The 22,874-nt window shown below is 51.8% G+C and overlaps 6 protein-coding genes and 1 pseudogene across 7 annotated transcripts, besides 1 other annotated feature; 4 read left to right on the top strand and 3 right to left on the bottom strand.

Moving 5' to 3' along the window:
* Positions 1–104: 104 nt before the first annotated feature.
* On the top strand, positions 105–2,033 carry NCS54_00425600 (Hypothetical protein; the record flags this gene model as incomplete). Its single annotated transcript, XM_053149799.1, has 1 exon — positions 105–2,033. One exon carries the CDS (start codon positions 105–107, stop codon positions 2,031–2,033), a length of 1,929 nt encoding a protein of 642 aa, XP_053005774.1.
* Positions 2,034–2,576: 543 nt separating this feature from the next.
* Positions 2,577–3,915, bottom strand: NCS54_00425500 (Hypothetical protein; the record flags this gene model as incomplete). Its single annotated transcript, XM_053149798.1, has 5 exons — positions 2,577–2,983; positions 3,036–3,100; positions 3,153–3,535; positions 3,588–3,692; positions 3,760–3,915. The coding sequence occupies 5 exons, from the start codon at positions 3,913–3,915 to the stop codon at positions 2,577–2,579; spliced, it is 1,116 nt and encodes a 371-aa protein (XP_053005773.1).
* Positions 3,916–5,632: 1,717 nt separating this feature from the next.
* On the top strand, positions 5,633–7,316 carry NCS54_00425400 (Hypothetical protein; the record flags this gene model as incomplete). The annotated part of the gene is made up of 2 exons (XM_053149797.1): positions 5,633–6,442; positions 6,501–7,316. 2 exons carry the CDS (start codon positions 5,633–5,635, stop codon positions 7,314–7,316), a joined length of 1,626 nt encoding a protein of 541 aa, XP_053005772.1.
* An 807-nt stretch (positions 7,317–8,123) lies between these two features.
* On the top strand, positions 8,124–9,086 carry NCS54_00425300 (Hypothetical protein; the record flags this gene model as incomplete). The annotated part of the gene is made up of 1 exon (XM_053149796.1): positions 8,124–9,086. The coding sequence occupies one exon, from the start codon at positions 8,124–8,126 to the stop codon at positions 9,084–9,086; it is 963 nt and encodes a 320-aa protein (XP_053005771.1).
* A 320-nt stretch (positions 9,087–9,406) lies between these two features.
* NCS54_00425200 (Hypothetical protein) lies at positions 9,407–11,668 on the bottom strand (the record flags this gene model as incomplete). The annotated part of the gene is made up of 5 exons (XM_053149795.1): positions 9,407–10,782; positions 10,834–11,356; positions 11,409–11,500; positions 11,552–11,565; positions 11,619–11,668. 5 exons carry the CDS (start codon positions 11,666–11,668, stop codon positions 9,407–9,409), a joined length of 2,055 nt encoding a protein of 684 aa, XP_053005770.1.
* Positions 11,669–13,023: 1,355 nt separating this feature from the next.
* NCS54_00425100 (Hypothetical protein) lies at positions 13,024–16,341 on the top strand (the record flags this gene model as incomplete). The annotated part of the gene is made up of 11 exons (XM_053149794.1): positions 13,024–13,099; positions 13,162–13,571; positions 13,621–13,733; positions 13,786–13,901; positions 13,951–14,243; positions 14,293–14,684; positions 14,735–14,789; positions 14,839–15,182; positions 15,241–15,433; positions 15,486–16,208; positions 16,270–16,341. 11 exons carry the CDS (start codon positions 13,024–13,026, stop codon positions 16,339–16,341), a joined length of 2,787 nt encoding a protein of 928 aa, XP_053005769.1.
* Positions 16,342–17,300: 959 nt separating this feature from the next.
* Positions 17,301–21,673, bottom strand: NCS54_00425000 (annotated as a pseudogene). The gene is made up of 3 exons: positions 20,838–21,673; positions 19,890–20,787; positions 17,301–19,838 (listed from the first exon to the last, which is right to left on the bottom strand).
* Positions 17,301–21,673: a sequence feature.
* Positions 21,674–22,874: the final 1,201 nt, after the last annotated feature.

Raw genomic sequence — 22,874 nt, 5'->3', positions numbered from 1 at the left:
CCGGACCGTTGCTGATCATTCACCGGTCGCTAATCGACAGCCGTCGTTCATCCTTCTTCATTCCTTTGCTTACACGGGTTTTGGGTCATTGATCAGCGTCAGCCATGAGAAACTCTTTCATCTACGGCCTCTTGGCCGCTCCGGCTTCTGTCTACGCCGTTGCCCTTACCGGCTATGAGTACATTGTTGTTGGTTCTGGTGCTGGAGGTGGTCCTCTGGCTGCCCGTCTCGCTCTGGCTGGTCATAAGACTCTGCTCATCGAGGCTGGTGATGACTACAACTCGGTCAACTACACGGTCCCTGCCTACTCTGCCAACGCCTCTGAGGACCCTGAGATTTCCTGGAACTTCTTTGTGCATCACTACGCCGATGATGCACGACAGGCTCGCGACTACAAGGCCACCTATGAGACCCCCGATGGCGGCGAGTACACTGGTCTCAACCCCCCCAAGGGCTCCAAGCTCAAGGGAACTCTGTACCCTCGTACTCAGGCCCTGGGTGGATGCACAGCTCACAATGCCCTGATTGCTGTCTACCCTCACCAGTCGGACTTTGAGTACATCGCCTCCCTTACCGGCGATGACTCTTGGTCTGCCGAGAACATGCGCAAGTACTTTGTCAAGATGGAGGAGAACCGATACCTGCCCGCTGGACAGGATGGCCACGGCTACGATGGCTGGTTCAGCACCGAGACTGCCCCTCTCAGCATTCCTCTTGGTGATGAGCAGCTCCTCAGCCTTCTCAGCGGAGGCGCTGTCGCTCTGAGCGAGGTCAGCGGCACCAACATCACTATGGACGACCTCATTGCTGGCGATGCCAACGCCAACACCGCCACTCGCGACAAGAACCCTGGATACTACCAGATTCCCCTGTCTTCTCGTGAGGCTAGCCGTATCGGACCCCGCGAGTTCATTCTCTCTGTCCGAGATGCTACCTTTGAGAACGGCACCAAGAAGTACCCTCTTGATGTGCGAACCAACTCCTATGTCACCAAGGTCACCTTTGATGACTCCAAGCCTCCTCGTGCTACCGGTGTCGAGTTCCTTGACGGCAAGCACCTCTACAAGGCCAGCCCTCTGTCAACTGATGCTGCTGGTAAGGAGGGCAGTGCCACTGCTTCCCGCGAGGTCATTGTCGCTGGAGGTGTCTACAACACCCCCCAGATTCTCAAGCTCAGCGGTGTTGGTCCTGCCGACGAGCTGAAGAAGTTCAAAATCCCCGTCATCTCCGATCTTCCTGGTGTTGGAACCAACCTCCAGGATCACTACGAGATCACTGTCCAAGGCCGCCCTCCCCAGAACTTTACCGCCTTCGATGGATGCACCTTCAGCCTCTTCACTGACGAGGACCCCTGCCTCGACCGCTGGAGGGCCCCCGTCGACGGTGACCATGGCATCTACTCTTCCTCTGGTCTGGCCGCTGCCATGTTCTACAAGAGCACTGCTACCGCCAAGGACGAGTTTGACGTCTTTGCTTTCGGTGGCCCCGTCAACTTCCGAGGTTACTTCCCCCAGTACGCCGTCAACGCTACTATTGAGCACGACTGGTTCTCCTGGGCCATCCTCAAGGCTCATCCCCGCAACACTGCTGGCGAAGTCACTCTGCGCTCTGCCGATCCTCTCGATGTCCCTGATATCACCTTCAACTACTTTGACACCGGCAGTGGAGACTCTTCCAAGGATCTCCAGGCCCTGTACGAAGCCGTTGAGCTCACCCGCAAGGCCTTTGCCGGCCAAGCCGTCCCCATCACTGAGGTCCTCCCCGGCAAGGATGTGACCACCCAGAAGGACATTGAGACCTACATCAAGGACACCGCTTGGGGTCACCACGCCTCTTCCACCTGCCCCATTGGTGCTGACGATGACCCGATGGCTGTTCTCGACTCCAAGTTCCGCGTCCGCGGCGTTGCTGGCCTGCGTGTCGTTGATGCCTCTGTGTATCCCCGTATCCCGGGTACTTTCACTGCTGTGTCCACGTACCTGGCTGCTGAGAAGGCTGCCGATGATATCTTGGCTGCTTTGAAGGAGGAATAAGTGGTGATGGAGAACCATGTACGAGTAATGTGTTTGATAGCGGTTAGCATTAGCGAGCAAGACGTCATAATAATCAACGCAATTATACATTATTAGAAGCGCCAACGTCTATTGCACTCTAAGTGGGATTCCCAAATTAAAGACCTTCTAAAATGGGTTTAATTTGCCTCTAATATATCAAGATGTCACCAAGTGCTGCTCGTGGGGCATGGGTCCACTGATCGACGGTCAATGCAGTGCACCATGTGACCTTGGTGACCTTCCAAAAAAGCCATCAGCCACAATAACAAACAGCTCAGTTATTGACACATGCCAGCGTAAAAACTGAATCGAGAAACAGCATAATCTAACACAGCCAATGCCACTCAGCAGTAAAATGTTGGAAATCTGCTTCTAGCTGTGAAGTCCCGTGTCTATTAATTATCCGCCCAACTATCTGGTCTCTCATACTAACTCCCGCTTTTCTCAATTACAATGTATAAAGAAAGAGTGTCGTGATCTGTAGTTCATGTAGTATGTGCATCATCTGTTTACTGCATCTTCTCACTGTTGCCAGTGACTATTCGCCTTGACCCACGGCTGGGGTGAGTGCAACTCCTCCTCACTCTCATTTCGTCCAGTTGTTGTGATCTGAACCTCTCTCTTGACACCAATGCCATACTCCTTTGCTGCGCCGGAGCCTGCACTGGCCTTCTTATCTGACAACCCGTCGCGACCAACGGAAGAAAGTGTGTATGCATTGTGCCCCGAGAAGTATCCATCGGTTCCAGTGCCAGTGTTACGGTGCCCCGAGACGCCGTAGCCCGAAGGCGGCATAGAGATGGGCTTGCTGGTGAGTCCGAGGCGGAATGCTACTAGCTTGAGGAGCGGTCGTAGAGTTGCGAGACTACCAGCGGTGATGGCCAGACCTTGCTCAACCGTTGACCAGATGGCAATGTCGAGAGTGTTCCCTGATGATCAAGTCAGTTCATGGTCAAGTGAGAGAACGCGCAGAGTACTCACAGAGAAAATCACCCTCCCTAAACTTGGGCAGGTATGGGAAACGAGCAATAACAGCCGAGCTTGCCCTGAATTTTCTATCAGCATCTTCACGGTATGAGTAGGCAAGACCAAACTTACACGCAGCCCATGGCAAGGAGAGGGATCAACATCAACTTTGTCTTCTTGTGTAGTTGCAACTTCCAGACAATAAGTCCGGGAAGAAGAGCAAAGATGAAATCCGAAATGACGGCGAAGACGCTGTAGAGCGTTGCTAGAGCGATGACGACGTTGACATTGACGCATTTTCCAGGTTGTTCCTCGTTCCAGAAGTATGACATGGGGCTGCATTGGAATAGAGTGACGAAAAAGAAGATGATGCCTGACAGCGTGGTCGACATCATGGCGAGGTAGATTACCCATCGATGGATCTTGCTCGTCGTGACGCGGAGGAGGAACCAGCCGATGGAGATTTTGCATGATACCATGGAAAGGGAGTACCAAAGGTAGCAGAACCACCAGCACTGAATCCAAGTTAGATAACGTTGAGATGATTCGTCAGGTAGGAAAAGTCACCATCTTGGCCGTTTGGATCTGCACCAATTCAAGGTCCTTATGATGACGTCCGGTGCCATAGGTGACGCCCGTCATGGAGAAAGAGGCATATAGAGTGAAGAAGACCTGGAAGAAGATCAATGCCAAGTCAGAAAGCGAAACTTTGTCAAGCAAGGATGACAATCCAACATACCGTTCCAACAACCATGAGCCAGTCGTCAATACCAAACGCCTTAACCATGACACTCCGAACATATGCTCTCAAAATCATAGAAATAAGCGCCGCCGTTAGAAAGGTGATGTTGACGGCCATGAGCTCCGGCCCTCGATTCTCAATCTTGGTCGCCATGATGGGCCAGAAACTGTTGGTTTGCGAGAAACAGCCCCGGAACTGCCAGAGCAGTTCGGGCAACCTGGAGGCCGGGGGGCATTTTATGTAAAACTCAATTCTTGCAGACGTCCGTGCAAGATAATCCTAGGCCCTCGGAGAATATGAGTAGCATTGTGATCCATTTCCGGCAGTGGGCGCAGTGTCCCGATGCTACGGTACAACGGAATGGGAGACGCAGGAGATGCATGCAATCTTTTTCATGTGGGCACTTTACAGTGCAGACAACAACTTCAGGAGAAAGAACCACATAAGCCGAGGCCCGTAACCGTTGAGGAGGGTCGGCACCCCCGTCCAAACTACGGCTCCGGAATGACCCCGACGTGTCAATGGCCGGTTGATTGCGGGCCGACTAGTCGAATCGGGTAGGCTTGGCCGGCTCAGAGGCTAGTCCGCGGAAAGGAGTTGAACCCCTGGCGTTGTTTTGGAAACACAGCCAAGTGATGCTAGCGATGGAGAACCACATGGACTAAGACCTAGACTTGGACCCAATGCCCGATCGATGTCACCTTGGACCCTGCGCGTGCTATCTCCTTGACTGCGCGAAGACTCCCACAGGGTACCAGTCACCACCACTAGGCCACTATCTAAGCCACTCACTAGTTAGGTGGCGATATAATAGCCTGGTATCCCGATTTGGGTGAGGGGAGAGAGATGCTAATCGTAATTGGCTGAGATCCCTGCAATATACCCAATGGGAGTCTTCGCGCAGTCAAGGAGATAAATTGTTGAGTCATGGACATCCCAAAAGAATGCCGAGAGAAGCTCGGCTTGACAAGGGTGCATGACATTGCCCCCCCCCCAAACATGGGTAGTTCCGTTCAACTCAGGGGCATTTCTGTAGGCGAGTCATTTCTCATCGCTATTGAATTCCCAAAAATGGAAAAAGATGTTCATATTTTGTTTCATCTTGGCTTGTCAGATTATCAGCAACGGTCAATTCGCCGTCAACGCTTCGGCCAAGTGTCAGGTCATTGTCTGTGTCGATCATGTGTTGAAAAAATTTGTCAGGAGAATCATACCACTAGTCTAGATGATTGGGAAAATGCCATCAAAGGAAGTGAGCACGTCGAGAATCATGTCCATGCGTATTCTAGAGCCCTAGCACAATGGATAAACATGACCTTGCCTACCTGGTGCATGCCAAGACTGTGAGGCTCAAGGAATCTGGGGCGAGGCTGGGTTAAGCCTCTGAGCGAAAGTTAAATTAATTGAAATCGGACCCATCATGTAATGAAGCCGATGCCATGTGACTTCTTCCGATAAGATAAAAGTTCAGTCAAGGCTAGATGACTTCGATAGAGCCCTGGAGAATGGGCAAGGCTTATGGTGAATTGCAATGGGCAGGGCAGTGGGCAGTGAGCGGGCAATGAGTGAACAGTGGGCAGGGCATGGAGACAAGAAGATCAGGAAGACAACGATGGAGAAGATGGGTCGAGACTGTCGATCATGATGACTAACAAGGTTCACAAGATAGTCTAGACTCCAGACTATCTGCGTTGATACAGATAAAGTTCATCACGAGTGAAGCTATGTCCAAACAGACTTTCAGGCTTGACGCCAATGCCGTAGGAGGCACGTTTCGATCTGTTCTCACGACAACCATGATCGAGACAAAAGCGCGAATCCCCGCGCCTCTGTCCCTTCTCGGTTGATCCTCTGTTCACCATCAGTCAAAATGGAGTCTCCACCGAAGCTTTCCTCTCAGCAAGGAGACGCCAGCGATGAGAAGATCAACGCTGTCAAACGCCTGCTCGATGAGACTGAGACAACCCCTTGCAAAGGGACTGCCCTTCTCAACCTCCAGGAATCTACTTCTGAACCAGAATCCGACCAAGACGAAGACGACTCGTCTGACGAGGATGACCCATGGCTCAATGCTGGAGCACAGCCCGGAGTTCCCGCGGACCGTGAATACGGCATCTCCGAGGCCGAGGTGTCCAACGGCCATGCCGCAGAGTACTACCAGGAGAGAAACACTCACGACCCTGACTCATGGGAATATGCGCTAGCTCTGGCTGAACAAGACGATATTGTGGGATACACTGCGTCAGTGGGCACAAATCCGCGCCTCAGTCGTGTCCTTTGCCCATGTCGTCTTCTCGCCGCAATTGGAAAGTCGTGTGCCGACATTTCTCGGAATATGCGCAAACCTGGCAACTCCCACGCCGATGAGAGACGAGAGCCTCCCAGAGAGCTTGGTGACGGTGTCATTGATGTTCCACCCCCGAAGCAGCAACCGATGACACCTAATCGCTTTGAGCTCTACCTAAAGAAGGCTTTGTTTGGAGAAACGGTCAATGTCTCGACCACCGTGGACGAGCCTGGATGGGCCGATAATGCCGACTCTTCAGTGCACAATGTTGTTTTCCCCGGCTGGAATGATCCCGCCGAAGAGTTCAAGTCGAAACCCCAGGGAAAGTTTGTGGCCGAGACCAAGAAAGCTCTGGACGATTTTCTCGAGCATGTCCAACTCCGGCGGCAATCTGTCCGCTCTAGGTAATGGAGGTGGTTTCTCGTCAACGGGCTTACCAAGTCTTTTGAAGAAGTCATTCACGACGTATGAATGGCTCGGCATGTGGCGAAGCTCCGAAGGGCGTAAGATCAGGATCTCACGCTCGGCGTTGGGTGACGGTTCTGACAAGGAGTGTCCCACGACTCCAGGTAAGAAGGAGGACAAGCTTGAAGACCTCTCTGAGCAAGAGCAAGAGCGGCTGCTTTCCTTGGAGAACGAACTTCTTGGACTGGACAAGTACATGGGCGGCGACAGCGAGTACCTTACAGTCGTCACTTACAGCGACGATTATGTCGGCGCCATCGCCCTCTTCCAGGCCAAGCTCTCGCCGGACCACAAGATCACCACACTAGACCGCATCGCCATGATATCCGACGTTCCGAGAAAGATCTGCGACATCCTCCAAGACGAAATCAAGCCAAACCGCTACGTCGTGGGACGAGCCAAGCGCAAGGTCAAGTGCTTTGACCGTGGCGAGATGCCTCCACCGCAGATCATGAAGATCTCAAACCAAGCGACGCCATGGTCCAGCAGTGGAGGCGGATGGCGCCAAGCTCTGCGGGTGCCCGAGCAGACCACTGAGTATAGCTCGGGTGAAGGGCTGATCGCGACGATCCCCCAGATGATAGGCCTGCTCCACCTGCAACATCAAACCTTGACCAAGCTTGCATCTTCACAGGCTTTTGTCTTTGAGAAGCCTATTGATGCTAGTGGGGGGCCTCTGCGTAGGGGTATTTTGCTCAAGGGGCGGCCGGAGGGGTTATCGCATATTGGACAGAATACCAGGATTGCTGTTTTGTTTCCGATGGATAGTACTTGGGCCAGGGAGCAATTCTTCTGGGCGTGAGAGCCTCTGATATTCCAGACTCGCATGGGATGGTTTGTTTTCAGGCATGAAACTGAAGCATAGTTGCTTGGTTGAGTGATCTGGTCTAAGATGCTTAGTTGCTCACTGGCAGTCCGAGATTATGGCACAATATTATAGTCAACCCTTGCCACTGTAACTTTTGACATGATCAGTTTCTAGAGGACCTATAATCAAACGCGACACAAGCGATCAGCTAGCGACAAACCACTTCACACCTCCCCACAGGGACGCAATAGCTTGGCCTGTTACAAAGAATTAGGCTATTGCATAGAATGCTTAGCTCGCGATATTCACATGCTCCCTATCGGCCTTTGAAAATTTATGAAACTCGGAGTGAGCAGAGCATGATTCGGCGGGAGATAGGCTACGCTGCCATTTGTTGCTAGCTATGTTCCTCGCTATTTTGCCGGATGGCCTCTTTGGAGACGTCAAGGATTACTAAGTCTTAGTTCAGTCATCAGTTCAATTAAGTACCTTTGTGTTCTGCGTTGCTGCAGAGTTATCCGCGGCAGAACAATTCGTCAGTTACTTTACCTCTCATGTTCTTTGTCGCTGTTTGCTTAGCCTCAGCCCATCCTTTCATGTCCACTGTCTTTTGTTTAGGTATGTGAGATAACACCACGCCAATACGTAGAATAACCCAGAGGTAAGGCAGGACACCTCTGATCGTTGGCCATGGTATAAAGGCTTGCAATCACTTGTTGATCCATCATTCCAAAATCCCATCCCCATACTCACCACATTCCGTCCTGAGCCTGATCGGGCCGGACACACTTTTCAATCAAGATGTCACCGCAAACAATCCAAGAGGTCTTGACGGACCCAGTTCCCGCTTTCGTGCTCGATGTTAACGCATCCATTAACCCAAGGCCTGTGAAAACATGGATGATGGTTGATCCTAACGACGTCATGTACTGGCAAGGCTTTAACTTTGCCAACCTCAGAAACGCCTATGGTCACATTTTCGACCTTCCATGCCCAACATGCCCAGTGTCTGATGCACATCCTCGATTCGTCATCCAAACCCTCGATGAGCTCAAGCAGCATGGCATTGAGACTCTACATCATCTTCTTCAACGCCCCTTTCGGTATGCCATCCCCAAGCTCAGGCAGAGTCTTCTTTGCTCCAAGCACGATGTTTTGTGTGATTATAAGGCGCCCCATACTCAAATTGACTGGATTTGGGGCGTCTTTTATGCCTTGGATGATACGAATCTCGTCGTCAGCTGCTCTCGGCTGTCTAATACATTTACCTCGGAGGATCTACGTCTAAAGAAGCCAGATGCTATTTACACTCTCCGGCAGCTTGCCACATACGCTGCCACCGGCAAGACGCGATACGGCTTCATTCTCACTGACAAGGAAGTCGTCATTGTTCGCTTCCACGTAAAAAGTCGAAATAGTGAACAGTATTCAGTTGGGTGGGTGGCAATTCCATGGAAAGAAACCGGCATATACACACTGACGGCCCCCCTGGCTGTGTTTTCTCTGGTCTTGATGAGTTTAAACGATGACCATCGTCACATTTTGGTTGGTAATAACACGCTTCCCCTTGATGCTTGGATAAGAGAGAAACTCTGGGATGGAAAGGTCATCTTCTATCACCATCTCTCGGGACGGTGTGTGGACAAGTTGCCAGAGGGCGTTCGCTTTTACTGGGAGCCGAAGAAGAAGAAGAGGTCCGCCATGTCGCACGCCATAACGCTCGCTCGACGTTTGACCGAGCCTTTAGGGAACATCAATGAATAGAGGTGAGAAGGGTCGATTAGCTGGGATGAGAGATAGAGACACTAACAAAGAGAATCAAGTTGCAGAAAGAGGCATAGGGGGTCTAATGAGATCATAATTTTGAAGTGAAATGCCTCGTTTCCAACACATGATGACCAATATTGTAAAGGAAAGAATCACAAAGGATAACCCAATCACTACTGTTTGGACATGTTTGATTTTTCGCAATTTCAAACGGGAAAGAGAATCAACGCCAGTGTCTGATTTCCAAAGGCATAATGAGTTCTCAACAGGATCAAAAATAAAACAGGTTTAGGGCCAAGTGGAAACATGATAGATGCTTAGTCAAAAACAAGCGTGGTGTACTCCATGGCCCCCTTGACCTTGATCGGACCCGACTTGTTCTTCCTGTACACGAAAATGGCCAACTTTGTCGTGCCTCGCAGACTATCTTGATTGTTAAAGAACTCGACAGTGATGGGAATGGGCCTGTTCTGCGAGTGGTAACTGTAGCACTTGTCGATAACGCCTCCCAGCTGGGCAGGCAAGGACTGGCCCCATTGAACGTGGAAGATGTGCAGTTGGTCGCGCTCCCCGGGGATGAGCTGACTCCTTGCGACGTTCAGCTCGTTTGTTGTGGACTCCAGCCTCATCTTGACGTTGTCTCTGTCCCGCGCGTTGTCGTCTCGTTCAGCTGTACGGGTTTGAAGTTGTCCCCTAACATTGTTGAGCTCCTGCTCAATGACAACTCTCCTGTTCTCAGCCTCAGCTGCCTGTCTCTCCTTCGTCTTCAGTTGGCTTGTCAGCGTCTGGTTCAAGCTATCACGGCTAGCCTCGGCTTGCTGAGCCTTGCTCATGGCCTCGGCAATCTTGGCATCACACTCTGCCCGCAGCTTGTCGACCTCAGCTCGCTGTTTTTCAAGTTCCTTCCGCATTTCCTCGAAGCTCTGTGTGACTTGAATCTTGCTGGAAACCCAGTTCTCGTCGTCGGATGGCGCTGCTGGAATAAACCCGCTCAGCCCAAGTTGGGCCTGCATCCCGACAGAGGGTGCCGTGGTGATCGGGGCGTAGTTGAGCTTGGCCACAGGCATGACGTCCTTCCAGACCTCTGCGGGAAGTAGGGTGGCAAAGTTGAAGTCCTTCTTGGAAACAGGTTCTTCGTCATCCAACTCGACGACTCCGTCAGAATCGGACGCTGATGCCACATGGACGGCTACCTCGGTAGCCTCCGAGCCTGCCAGCTTGCCCAGAGCTCGCTGGATGATGGCAGTGACCTTATCAGAGCGATGCAACGCTGCCCAACTACCCTGACGTCTGAGGACACTGGGATCTCGGCTGAGGACGTTGATAGCCGTGATGATCTTGGATTGCTCCTCTCGCAAAGCGGACCGAACGCTAAGCAGGGTCTCCATCGATGTATCGAGAGCGTCCTTGACACCCATGCGAGGTTCAAAGCCGTCTCGGCCGTCAATTATGTTTTGAAGATCCTTGAGAAGCATCTTGTAGTCCATGTAGCTGTCAAACAGCTCGGCAGTGTAGCTGCTGACCTGGTCATACTCCAAGGCCTTGAACATCTTGTTGTGCGACCACTCGACAAAGGATCGGTTAGATTTGTACTTTGTCAAGATGGCCCAAGTGCGCTGTGGGCACTCCGAAACTCTCTTGGGGAATGCGGCGGCGGCTGCAAAGACAGAGCTGACATCCCAGAGTGTTGTCTCTGTTGATGGCATTAGCTTCAGTGATGATAATGTCGCAACTGCATACTAACCGTCCTTGACTTGACCACCGCCCATCCATGCGACACTGACATGGCTTTCCGTGTTCTTCAAAGCCGTAGAAAGCTCGGTTGAAGAGTCTGAGCCGTAAGTGTTAAGAGTAAGCCCTTCGGCTGCCTTATCCTTGGCATCAAGGCCGGACTTGATGGTCTTGACCGTCGACTCAACCCGGCTCCTGTCAAGTACCTTCAGAGAAATGATGCCAGTAAATTCCCCACCCTTGATGAAGCCCGAGATGTACGAGTCACCGTACGACTCGTTGAAGAGTGTGGATCCAGGCTCGATACCATCGATGTGTTGGAATTCGGCATTCTCCTTGATGACAGTTGTCTGGTTTGTGACTTTGACGGTGACGACAATGTTGAGGTCGGCCGTCTTGAAGGTAGTCTCATCGATAGTTGAGCTTGAACCACTGACAGCGACGGTGCCCTTTTTGATGGAAGAGCAGTATGAGACGTTCATGCCCTCCACTACATCACTGAGTTTCTCAACAACTCTGGCTGAGTAAGAGACAATCTGCAGCAAAGGAGGTTAGATCATCACTTGGCTGATTTTTCGTGATACATACCTGAGCGGGACTCTCGATCGTCTTTGTTTGGTTCTGTTCACCTTGGTCGGACGACTTGACCAGAACAGCTCCATCGATGCAAAGTTCATGCGCTGCAAACCTGGGTTAGACTATCCTCAAGAGCTTCAAAATACTGGACCTACTGTAAGAATTGAAGCTATAAACTATGTCAGAAATTAGAGTCTCGCTTTGCCGCAACATGCAACATACCCTTGCCCGATGCGCATGGCATCATTGTAGGGCGCTAGTATCATGCTCATGGTGAAATCTGTGGCAAACGAGAGGTTGAGCTGATGTTGTTGAGTGGTAGACGGAAGAAATGCTTGATGTCATGAGGGAACACTCAAAGCTCGGGCGGCATGGTTCAGCTTATATCTCGAATAGGTATTTACACATGTAAGCTCGAATAGGTACGATGGAAAGCAAGATGTCCATTCCGCACAGCCGAAAAGCCCAGAACCATCCCACTGCATAGGGGCGAGCTGAGTTGAAACGTGGCGCCTAGAATATTGGCTGAACATCATCTACATTTCCGCTGATAGCCTGAAATACCTTGCCTAGATTGGAATTGAATACAGGGGATGGGAGTCTGGAACTGCAATGACGCATGGATGCAGTCGCTGGATTGCTTGGCTGGTTGCTTTTGGGTATCCCAGCCCCAAGGAGGTCGGCCTAGACCGCGCCTAGCCTCATTGTTACTGGTTACTTGCCGAGATGTTTACGGCGAGAATATCGAATCCCGGCGAGCTTGTCAATGGCGAAAGGTTTAGCTTGTTGACCCCAGCACTTCGTATCTGCAGAAGCGGAACTAACGAGATCTATCCTTGCTTCCCCACACGCAGCCACCATAACGAGGACTCGGATCTAGTATTATGTATTTCTAAGGACATAGGGTAGACTCGAACATAAAATAAAGGAGACAGTATTTGTCTTGAGCATGCAAGAGGCTTGGTTTTAGTGATCGGCACATTCTCAGCCACATTGCTGACATACAGGTTATCTCCTATGATCAACTACCTCCTTGACTGTATCGAAACCCCTCGAAGATTAGACATCATACGTTTTCGCTGGTTATGGCTCTTTCTGTGAGACATCGCGAACTTTTTCGCATCGAATGTAAACACACATGACCCTGACTGCATGAGTGGCTTGCAGATGGACCATCTAGACTTGGAGCTGAAAGTTGGAGAGACAATATTGCCCAAGAATATTGCCACGTCATTTAGAACTAATTTTCTTTTCTCTGTCCACACAACTATAATGATAAGCTTGATTTCAATAAAGATTGACGTTCTAGACGAGGTCAAGAGACCAGAATGCCGGTGTGGCTGGCTGGCCGTTCCGTGTCTCGGACTATCCTGAGCCATTGGCAGCCCGCAGCACTAGATCGGCGCAATGCGCCACAGCCGCACTCGCCTATTGAAGCGGAATTTTGAACCTTGTCGCCGTCAGGTAGCGAAGATATCTGTCTATCCTACATCTCTGAAGGTACAGATACGAGTTGGTCTGGAGTCGGGGGCGGTGGATATATGAACCTGCTGTCAACCCCCTTCTCAAAACCAATCCGCTATCCTAACATTGCTGTCACCACACACCACATCCTTTATCTTTCACCATGGCTCCCAAGCCCGACAACAGCCCGCTCATTATAAAACGGGATCCAGATGACCTTCCCGGTTCTCCGTTGCCCCGTGAGTGCCCAGCCGAGCATGAGGCTATAGCAAAATAACTAACCTTCGCGTGACCTGACTAGAGGGCACAAAATCGACACAGCCGTCTACATCACAGGGAGCAGAATCTACACAGCCATCCACTACCCAAGGAACGGAGCCCACGCCGGGGTCTACTTCCCAAGGGACCGGGTCGACACAGACGCCTACCTCTCAGGGAACTGGACCGGCTGGACCCAAGGTTGTTTCTACCCCTGTTGTGAAGCCCACTGGCGACAAGGAGCAGCCTACCTCTGGAAGCAAAGCTGTGTCTGCCCCGGTTCCCAAACCTGCCGGTGACGTGGACGAACCGGAGCCAGAGCCAGAAGAGGAGGAGAAAGAGAAGTCTGCGGAAGAGAACAAACCAGCGGGTGAAAAAGAAAAGGAGCCAACGGCAGCTGAAAAGGCAGCAGCTCTAGGTAAGGAAGCGGAGATTGATAAGGCAAAAGACCTGGTAAGCCTCACATTCACGTTGACATAAAACGAATAACTGACCAATTTAGGGCGTCAAGGACCTTATTGACTCGTCGAAAACCGCCAAGAAGTTTGAGTCAACAGAGAGAAAGTCGCAGGCGGAGGATGTCGCCGTGGGATCCGGAATTGTTGAAGGGGACAAGTAAGTTTTCCCAATTCCCTCTTCAGCGTCATTATTAACGCATCCCAATCAGACATGCTGGCCAGTTGAGTGCGGAAGAATGGGAACACGTGCTGGAAAACTGCGGCGCCATGTATGGCTGGTGCATTGACCGTACGAAGAACCGCATTACTCGTGCTCCGAGACCTGGTAAGTTGACCTCATCAATGTTAAATATCTCCAACTAACGGTCCCGTAGCCTTCCAGCTGAAAACGCAGCAGGGTGTGGGAAACGTTGCGGAAACCGGAAACAAGCTTCGACCTTCGTTCAGCGTCAACGACAGCTCCCGCATTGACGTCTTGGTCAGTGCTCATGAGTTCGAGGAGAGCATGGCCGAGAATGATTTCAGTGCTCAATCTACTGAAGGCTCCGTTACTGGAGGTTTTGGCGGCTTTGGAGGATCGGTCAGCGCGGGCTACGCCACGTCGAAGTCGACCTCAACAGCGACATCTACCAACACCTATAGCAAGACCATGATCGCCAAGTTCCTGGTATATGCCTCTATTCTTTGCTCTGCGATCACACTTCTAACTGATACAGTGCCCGAGAGCGGATGTGTATCTTCATGCCGCCACCTTAGAAGCAACACCTGAACTCAAGGCTGCCATTGAAAAGGTAAGGAAGACAAAGAACATCAAGGACCTACGTCAGCTCCAGAGCGACTTTGGCTATCTGTTCTGCCGCCGTGTCACTATGGGTGGGCGCCTCCAGACAAAGAAGATCATGGAAGAGACGACGAGAACTTCAGAGCAGGAACAGAAGCAGTCCATGAAGGTATCTGTCGGAGTTGCCGTGACTACTCCGTGGGTCAGCTCGACCGTCAAGCACACAAATGAGTCTGGGAGCGCAAGTTCTTCGTCAACGACGGATAAGAGGCAGGAGGAGCAGCATTTCTTTGAGGCTACAGGCGGCGATACCCTTCTTGCGACAAAGTAGGTTGACAGAGCAGACATTTTACGATTGATGCTAACCATGGCTGCAGCCCTATTGCATGGGCCCCGACTGTCGGTAACCACAAGAACTGGCGTGTCATCGAGGTAAGCAACTCTTATCCACAATCAGCCATGTACTAACACGATGCACTAGAGAGACTCTCTGACCTTGATGGTCGACGCCATCGCCAGCATGGACGGCCTCCAAGACGTCAAGGCAATCTTTGCCGGAGCCGTGCCCGTTTTGAGCAAGTATCTGGAGTTCTCGGACTCTCTTGACAAGAAGATCCGCCTCCGACTTACATCGCCGAACAACGGGCTGTCCCTGTCTTACCTCAAGGACAGCGCCCAGAACGACACTTGGGCCCCTCCGCAGTACTATCTCGGGCATAGACCGATGTGGTACACCACGCCTAGAGCCATGGCCATCGACCAGAACTTCTGGGGCAACCCGCATGTCGTGGGAAAGGAGCTCGAGCCGCTCTTCTCGCCAAGAAGGTATGAACTGAGCCCCGTATCCTGCCCTTCCGAGTTAAACACTGACTTGTCCTCCCAGTTACCGAGCCCCTGCGATCTATGGGTATGCCACAAACAAGGTGGGCGAAGCTGATTTTGGCACGGCGTACAATGAGCAATTCGCCAGCACGGTTTGGAGCATTGTCGCGCCGTACGATGAAGCTTTGTGCCACGAATCTCGAGTCATTCTACGATCTGAAACTCGGCAGTCCGAGAGTGTCTTGACCCATACTGTAAGTCTAGGAACATTTAGTCATTCAAAAACACTACTAATGACTGTCGAAGGAAGCAAGTGGCAAAACCGAAAACTTGAAGACCTCCCTACCGTCAACACCCACCTCATCCCTCATGATCTTCCGCAACCAGCAAGGTGTCTTCCTTCCCGGCATGTCCGACGATGACGGAATCCAAATTTGGCGCATCCTCAAGAAGGGCGCAGCACCCGGAGACAAGATCAACATCAAGGAAGGTGACCAAGTCCGCCTCGCTTGGCGTTTCAGTGATCAGACGTCCGGCTACAGGGACTTTACCGACGACGTCTTCGGGCGTCGGCGTACTAGCCCGCCTGCAGGCATGGAGGACGTTACGCTGTACATGAAGCTCCCCTGGCCGCGGTTCGAGCCCTTGACAAGCCAACCTGATCAGCAAACGACACTGCCGAACGCGCTTCTGATGAGTGAGAATTTTCAAGACAGCGAGCAGCCAGCTCAGCTCGGTCCCGTCAACACTGTCTACGCAAAGAAAACTCTAAATCAGGATAGCCAGACTTTTGCGCTCCAGGACTGCACTTTCCGCCTTGATCTAGTGTCGAACCAGGGCCAAGGAGACGTGAATGATTATCTACTCCTAGGCATCATCCAAGATGCACTCAAGTTCGACGTCAGCGTCGCAACGGCAAATTGGATCGAAAACATCAAGCGCCAGCAAGAGACGGCAGCTCAAGTCAATCGTCAAAAACTGCTGAGCCAGCAGAATGCATCCAACGTTGCGCTGGGGCTTAGACAAGCGGTATGTCGTCCCCAAAGCTCAAGTGTTTTGGTGTCAATCTAACATGGGGTGTTCCTCCTAGGTTCTTGGTCCGATTGCTCAGACCGGTTCAAATCAAGTTGCTTCTACAGTGGCCAGTGCAGTGCGAGCTTAACGTGAGATGCGGACAGGAGCTAGAGTTGCTGTTAGGTGGTGTCATTCACTTGATCCCGTTTGGCTCAAGATGAAGTTTAGCTAGGCCAGGGAATAAAACACTTCAAAGCTTGACTTGGCGGTACGCGAAACGAGGTTTTAGAACCCCGTTTGTTGTGAATAGTTACTTCTTGGTACTAATTGACCAAGCCATGTTCCTTTTGTCTTCCCACCCCAAGGCTCTTTGGAAACCATCAATTGGACGAAGGCCCTCGTCAAACACCAGCTCCTCGATGGCTTCTTCCGTGTCCTTTATTCTAGACTAGCAGACTAGCAACAGTCATTCTGTGCTCCCTGCTTTACAGCCCGGCTGAAATCAATTTGGTGATGAAAGTGCATCAGGCTGTGACCCAAGGCGTACGCAGTATGGTTGTCACCTGTCACTCTTGGCGCTCTATGCCCCATGTCAGCCATGGATTCTGCCTCCTGAAGGTGGCTTGAAACAGTGTTCCTGGCTGGTCGAAATCGGAGTTTTAGCATTACAATAACACGAAAATTGGGATAATGGCCGGTATGAGTTCTCCTGTCTTTCTGCGCCTCTCCTGCGGCTCCCTCTTGTCCAAGGTCAGGTCAGCAGGTTCAGCCGCTATTCCGAGCAAATTTCCATTTTAGTTAGTGCCTAGAGAACCCTGTCAGAATACACAGAATATCCACTACCCTTTTCTTTATTCATCCAGGTACTTTTCTTCATATGGACAAACGACGGGGAGTGCAGGGGTACCTTAAGTTCTAGGCTGTCAACTTTTAGACATGCATTATCACTGATCACTCTTATCCAACTTGGGCGGGCTTGATCACAGGAGAGGTGAGTTGATTACAATATGTGAATAAATACAAAATCTATGACCGAACCCAGTCTAATGTCTAGTCTATCTTTCTATGAAGGAAAATTATGTTATTTGGGGCCTAGCAGGCTCCCTTTTATTCGGCCTTCTTGGAGGTCTTGGTACGGAGCTTCATCAGAACGTATACCAAAGCGTACGAGCTGATGGCAAAGATGACAACAATGGCCGCATCCCGCCAGCCATAGTAGTACTCCTTCAGGTTGAGGGTTCGGAGGTAATCCTCACCCTTGGTGTAAGAGCACACCTTGCACTCAGACGTCGCATCTGGGTTGACGAGGTTGCTGATCATGCCCAGGCCCTGGTCGAGGTAGTCCTCCAGATACTCGCCGCAGGTCGTTCCGTTGGGTGGGTCGAAACGCGCAAACTCCTTTTCGGAGCACTTAATGTCGGAGCCCCAGATGTCAAAGACAAGCATGCTGCCCATGAGGTAGTTGAAGGGGTTGAGCCAGTACATCCAGTACCGCCAGAATGCCTGGATCTGCTGGTAAGGCACCAACACACCACAGAAAGAGACAAGGGTACCCAGGAGGAGGGGGTTAACCAAGGAAGCAAAGACCTCGTTGGGCGCGTAGGCGGCGACAAACTGGCCGATACCAGTGTAGACAAACTCATACATGAGCATGACGAAAAAGGTTGACCCGGCGCGCGAAGAATCATTCGGGAAGCCAACAGTGTAGTACCAGCAGACATAGTAGAAAACGGCGCAAAGGACGAGGTAGGGGACTTCAGAAACGATCAAGCCCGTAACAAAGGCAATCCATGAGTACATCTTGGACTTCTTTTCTCGCGTCTCAAAGATGTCGCGTCGATGGATGAACAGGGGCTGGAGCTGGGCCATGACACCAGGAGCGACAAAGATGAAGTTGAAAACGGTAAACAGCTTAAGCTGAAGCTCACCAACGGAGGATCCAATGTTCCAGAATGTGAAACCGTTGAACAGGGCCGAAGAGATGTGCAGTAGAAGCTTGTTGTTGATGTAATCGGTGTTGCGGTACAGAGACAAGTTCATGCGCTGGGTAACAAGTCTGATCTGCTCCCACAGACTAGTAGCGAACTCATTTCCGTCGTCAATAGTTCCAGGGGGCTTGGAAGCAGCGTCCGAGATGATGTGGTCAAGTTCCTTTTCGACAGCATCGTGCTCAGGAGACGATAGCCAAACCTGGTTCCAGTCCTTGCCCTGGGACAAGTGTCCAGAGACAACATCAATCATATGCTCGGCAGGGTTGACGTCCTGAGGGCAAGGAGCGCCGTAGCGACCAAAGTACTCTCGAACCGTCTTGGCTTGTTCACCAATCTCGCCAAAGTAGACAGTCTTGCCACCCTTGGCAAGCAGAAGGAGGGTATCGAACTGGGCAAAGAGCTGAGCGGAAGGCTGGTGGATGGTGACGAGAACGGCTTGGCCAACGCCGGCCAGCTTGCGCAAGAATCGGACAGTATTGTAAGCAGACTGGCCATCGAGACCAGAAGTAGGCTCATCAAGGAAGATAAGAATGCTAGGCTTGGAAACCAGCTCAACACCAATGGTGACACGCTTGCGCTGCTCGACACTCAGACCAGCACCAACCTCGCCGATAAGGGTATCCGCAAGATCATGGAGTTCCAGAAGGTCAATGATGGTATCCACATACTTGAGCTTCTCTTCACGGGGCGTGTCGCGGCTTTGTCGTAGAAGGGCAGAGAACTCAAGAGCCTCGCGAACAGTGGCAAAGGGTTCGTGGACATCCAGCTGCTCACAATAACCGGCAGATCGTTGGAAAGAAACAGGCAGGGGTCGACCGTCAACCATGATCGAGCCGTGAATGGTTCCCTCGGTCTTGCGCTGAGCCAGAACGTCCAGGAGAGTAGTCTTTCCAGCTCCAGAGGCTCCCATCAGGGCACCCAGCATGCCGGGCTTGACCCAACCTTGAACATTATCCAGCAAGGTGCGGTCTCCAGAAGGTGTCTTGACAGTGTATGTGAGATTCTTCCATGTAAAGACAGAGGTGTTGCGAACAAGGTCCTCTCCATCCGAGTTGCTGCCTGTATCGTCGGCGACAACACCATCTCGGTTGCTCACAGCCTTCTTCTCACTGACTTGTCCCTCCTCATCGGCCTGGCGCAGCGCAGCGGTGACGTGGGCATTCTCCCGGGGAATGAGCAGACTGGGGCCATCCTCAGAAGCGTTATGCCACTTCGAGGTCGCGATGACTGTGAGGGCAACAAAGAGAGCCCACCAAGCCCAAATAATGCCAAAGTTCCTCCACAGGTGAGAGTGACCATATGACAGGGACGCCAAGTAGTCATCACCGGTCACAAAGTTCTGGCCGGGTCGTGCTCCGCCCACACCAGCACAGGCCTGGTGGTCGGCGTTGTTGAAGCTAGGTCCGCTGGGTACAAGGTTGGGTCCGACACAAGGAATGATCTTGTTGTGGAACTCGTTGGAAAGGAGTGCATCAAAGCCATAGGCCATTGGGTTGATCCAGAAGATCCAAACGAACCAAGGGTGCATATGGGGCTTCTGAATCATGTAACCAGAGTAGATGATGGTTGCTGAGATGAGGAAACCAGAAACCTTGGAGGCACCATCAAAGGTACTGAATCCGGCACCAACAGCTCTGAAAAGCGCAGTCATACACTAATGAATCAAGTCAGCACTGGAAATTGGGAGTATCAATATTCCACTTACCATGGTGATGGCAACCAAGATAACCCAGAATGTGAAGAAAGCACCAGCAGTCGATGTCAGGCCAACCATGAAGTACAGGATGAGGGAAAACGTTGAGACTTGGAAGAGAATAACCGGGATATCAGCCGTGATCTGAGCGATACAGAAAGCCGCAGGGTGGAAAAAGGCAAACGACTTGTGCTTGAGAAGCACCGGACGACCAGTGAAGGAGTCGGTAACCTCAGACATGGACAGGAGAGAGTTGAACAGGATGGCGAAGAAGCAGGCACCGGCCTTGATGAAGAGACCACCAGATGTGTTGGGGGCGTTGTAGAACAGAGAACCGGCGATCAGGGCTTGGATGATGGTGGACACCTGCTTGATGATGAAGGTGGCCTTGTCTCCAAGCAAGATCTGATACTGGCGCTGGACGCAAGCCTTGACCTGCTGAACGAAGCCAACTGTCATGGGATCCTTGTCGGCCAGCTTCTTGTCCTTCTCTTGGCGAACACCCTCCTTGAAGAGTCTAGTCCTCTCTTTAGCGGCATTCGTTGTTGGGTAGTCGTACTCGGCAATCATGCGCTGATAGATGGGTGACTTTTCGTACTCGGCCCGAAGCATGTCCGCATTTCGCGGGAACCGGTTCTCAAACTCGGGGCGAACATCTCGCTCGGTTGGGACAGTGACACCAGTGAGGTAGTCAGCGACGTTGGCACCATGTTGGCAGATGAAACCCATGCTCTCCATGAAAGGTCGAGCCTCCTTCAGAGGGCCATAGTAGACCTCCTTTCCTTCGTCCAGGACAAGAACCTTGTCAAACAAGTCGTAGATACCGTTACCAGCTTGGTAGAGGGTGACGATGGAAGCTAGACCGAGAACATCAGTCATCGCTCGGATCGCCTTGGTGTACTCAAGAGCTCTGGATAAGGTTAGTACGTCAATGGATAAGCTGTTGTTGAGGAGACTCACGTGCTAGCATCCAGACCGCGGGTGGAGTTGTCCCAGCAGAACACGGAACCTCGAGTAGTCAAGGTCTCAATAATGGATACTCGCTTGCGTTCACCACCAGAAACACCTCGGATGAAGGCGTTGCCGACCTTGGTGTCGTGGGTGTGCTCAATACCCATGGATTGAAGAAGGAAGTCCCGCGTCTCAACCCTCATCTCTTCGGCAGATGTCACTCCGTCGGGGAGCTGGAAGGGTACCTTGAGCCGGGTCGCGAAATCCATCGTTTGTCCAACAGTGAGGGATGGGAAGAACAACTCCTCCTCTGTGTTCATCACGATTTGGCCCCTGTAGGTCTTGGCTTCCTCAGCCGTCATGGATCCGTAATGAACATCACCAGAAACAGAGGCGTAGCCTCGTCGATGATTGGCAATCATGTTGAGAAGTGTTGTGCATCCAGAGCCGGGTCGACCAAGAACAAGGAGCATCTCTCCGGGCTTGACGCATCCATGGCTGTTGTCGAGGATGGTCTTCAAGGGTGGCTTGTGGCGGGACTCTTTGACAAGCTTCGGGATGTTGAACTGGGAGACGACGTTTTCGTGAATAGCGGCATCGGCCGTGACGACTTCGACGTTGAGGTTTTGCCAAGTGACACCAAGTTCGCGGTCGGGGAAGCCAGAAGATCTGTCGCGTTCCTTGAAAGCAGCTACCTTAGGCTTCAGAGCCCAATCGGAATCATTGTTTTCGAGTTCATTCATAGGAGTCTTGTCATAGACCGTCTGGGAGTCGCTGTCGTTGGAGTCCATGGTGAGTGTCTGGGCAATGGCCCCGTCCTGGCTAAGGATGCTAGCCGCAAACCCCTGTCGTACAACGAATGGGTGAATGCCTTCAGGTTTGAAAAACAAATGGCTACTAATTTGGCAAGGTTGAAACTCTCATTTTCAGCAGAGAGAGGCCAAGACCAGGTTTTAAAAGAAAGGAGGCGCTGCGCAAATACTAATCAGGACCCATCAGTCGGAGGTGTTGGCTGAATGGTGACAACAACATGGAGGATAGCGGGCTTTCTCGGGAGTCCGACGGCGACTTCAGATTGACGAATAGAAGCATTCGATTTGCCGATTTTGAATGAGCCTCAACTCGAGCGGATCCAATGGATCCACATGTCTCTGACACACTGCTTGACTTCTTGGGACACATGCTCGCACTCGCAGCGCTGTCGCCGCTTAGTCATTAACCGAGATGGTGTTGGGATACGCGAAAAGAAACACCCTAAAGACGCAATCAGGGAGCAGACGCGGTCCGTGGCATCCGATTGAGATAGAAAAGATGGGTCTAATGCAGTGGGATATTTCCACTCTGCTCGATAAGCATGTGCGTGTGGGGAGCGCGGAGAACGGACACGAACGTCAAGATAAAAGCGAAGGTCGGTGCCTGAAGGAGCCCTCAGATGCGTGAAAAGCCCGGGCACGGCGGAACAATTACAATGTCGGCCTGGGTAAGCAGCGAAGTCCGGGATGACGTAGGTGCCAAGATCTGTCAAAAAGCCGCCGATTGCTTCGTATCTAAGCCCCATCGGCTCCGATTGACCGGGTTGACGAGAGGTTTTTGTGATGCGAAGCGTGTTGGTCGGAAAGATGTGCAAAGTTCGATGCCGCTGAGTCAGCGGTGGTTTGAGTTTGTTCGAGTGAAAGTGGATCGCACCTCCCATAATCCCACATGGAAAGCGGGCCATCTGCCGAAATTGTGGATCAATGCGGGAAGGTTAGCGCTGACGGAGTTTCAAGCTAATCCCCTTTCGTCGAAACCGCCGCTGAGTCAGCGGAAGCTGGACAATCGATCCATTTCCCTCCTCCGCGTCGCGGCGTCACCACCCCCAGTTCTGAATCTTGAAACTCGTTTTGTTGGTCTCGGGCTTTCGCGTTCGGGGTTTCAGAAGACGTGTCCCGGCTTTACCGACTCCGTTCGGGACTGACACATAGCTATCACTTCCGCCGCCCTCCCTGGACTCGAGTTCGGCAAAAGCCAGCTTTAGGGCTCTTGGGCTTGTCTCCTGCATCTCTT

This window comes from Fusarium falciforme, chromosome 3 (assembly GCF_026873545.1).
Source record: "Fusarium falciforme chromosome 3, complete sequence".
In the NCBI taxonomy this organism is placed as follows: domain Eukaryota; kingdom Fungi; phylum Ascomycota; class Sordariomycetes; order Hypocreales; family Nectriaceae; genus Fusarium; species Fusarium falciforme.
This window is presented reverse-complemented; position numbering and strand designations above follow the sequence as displayed.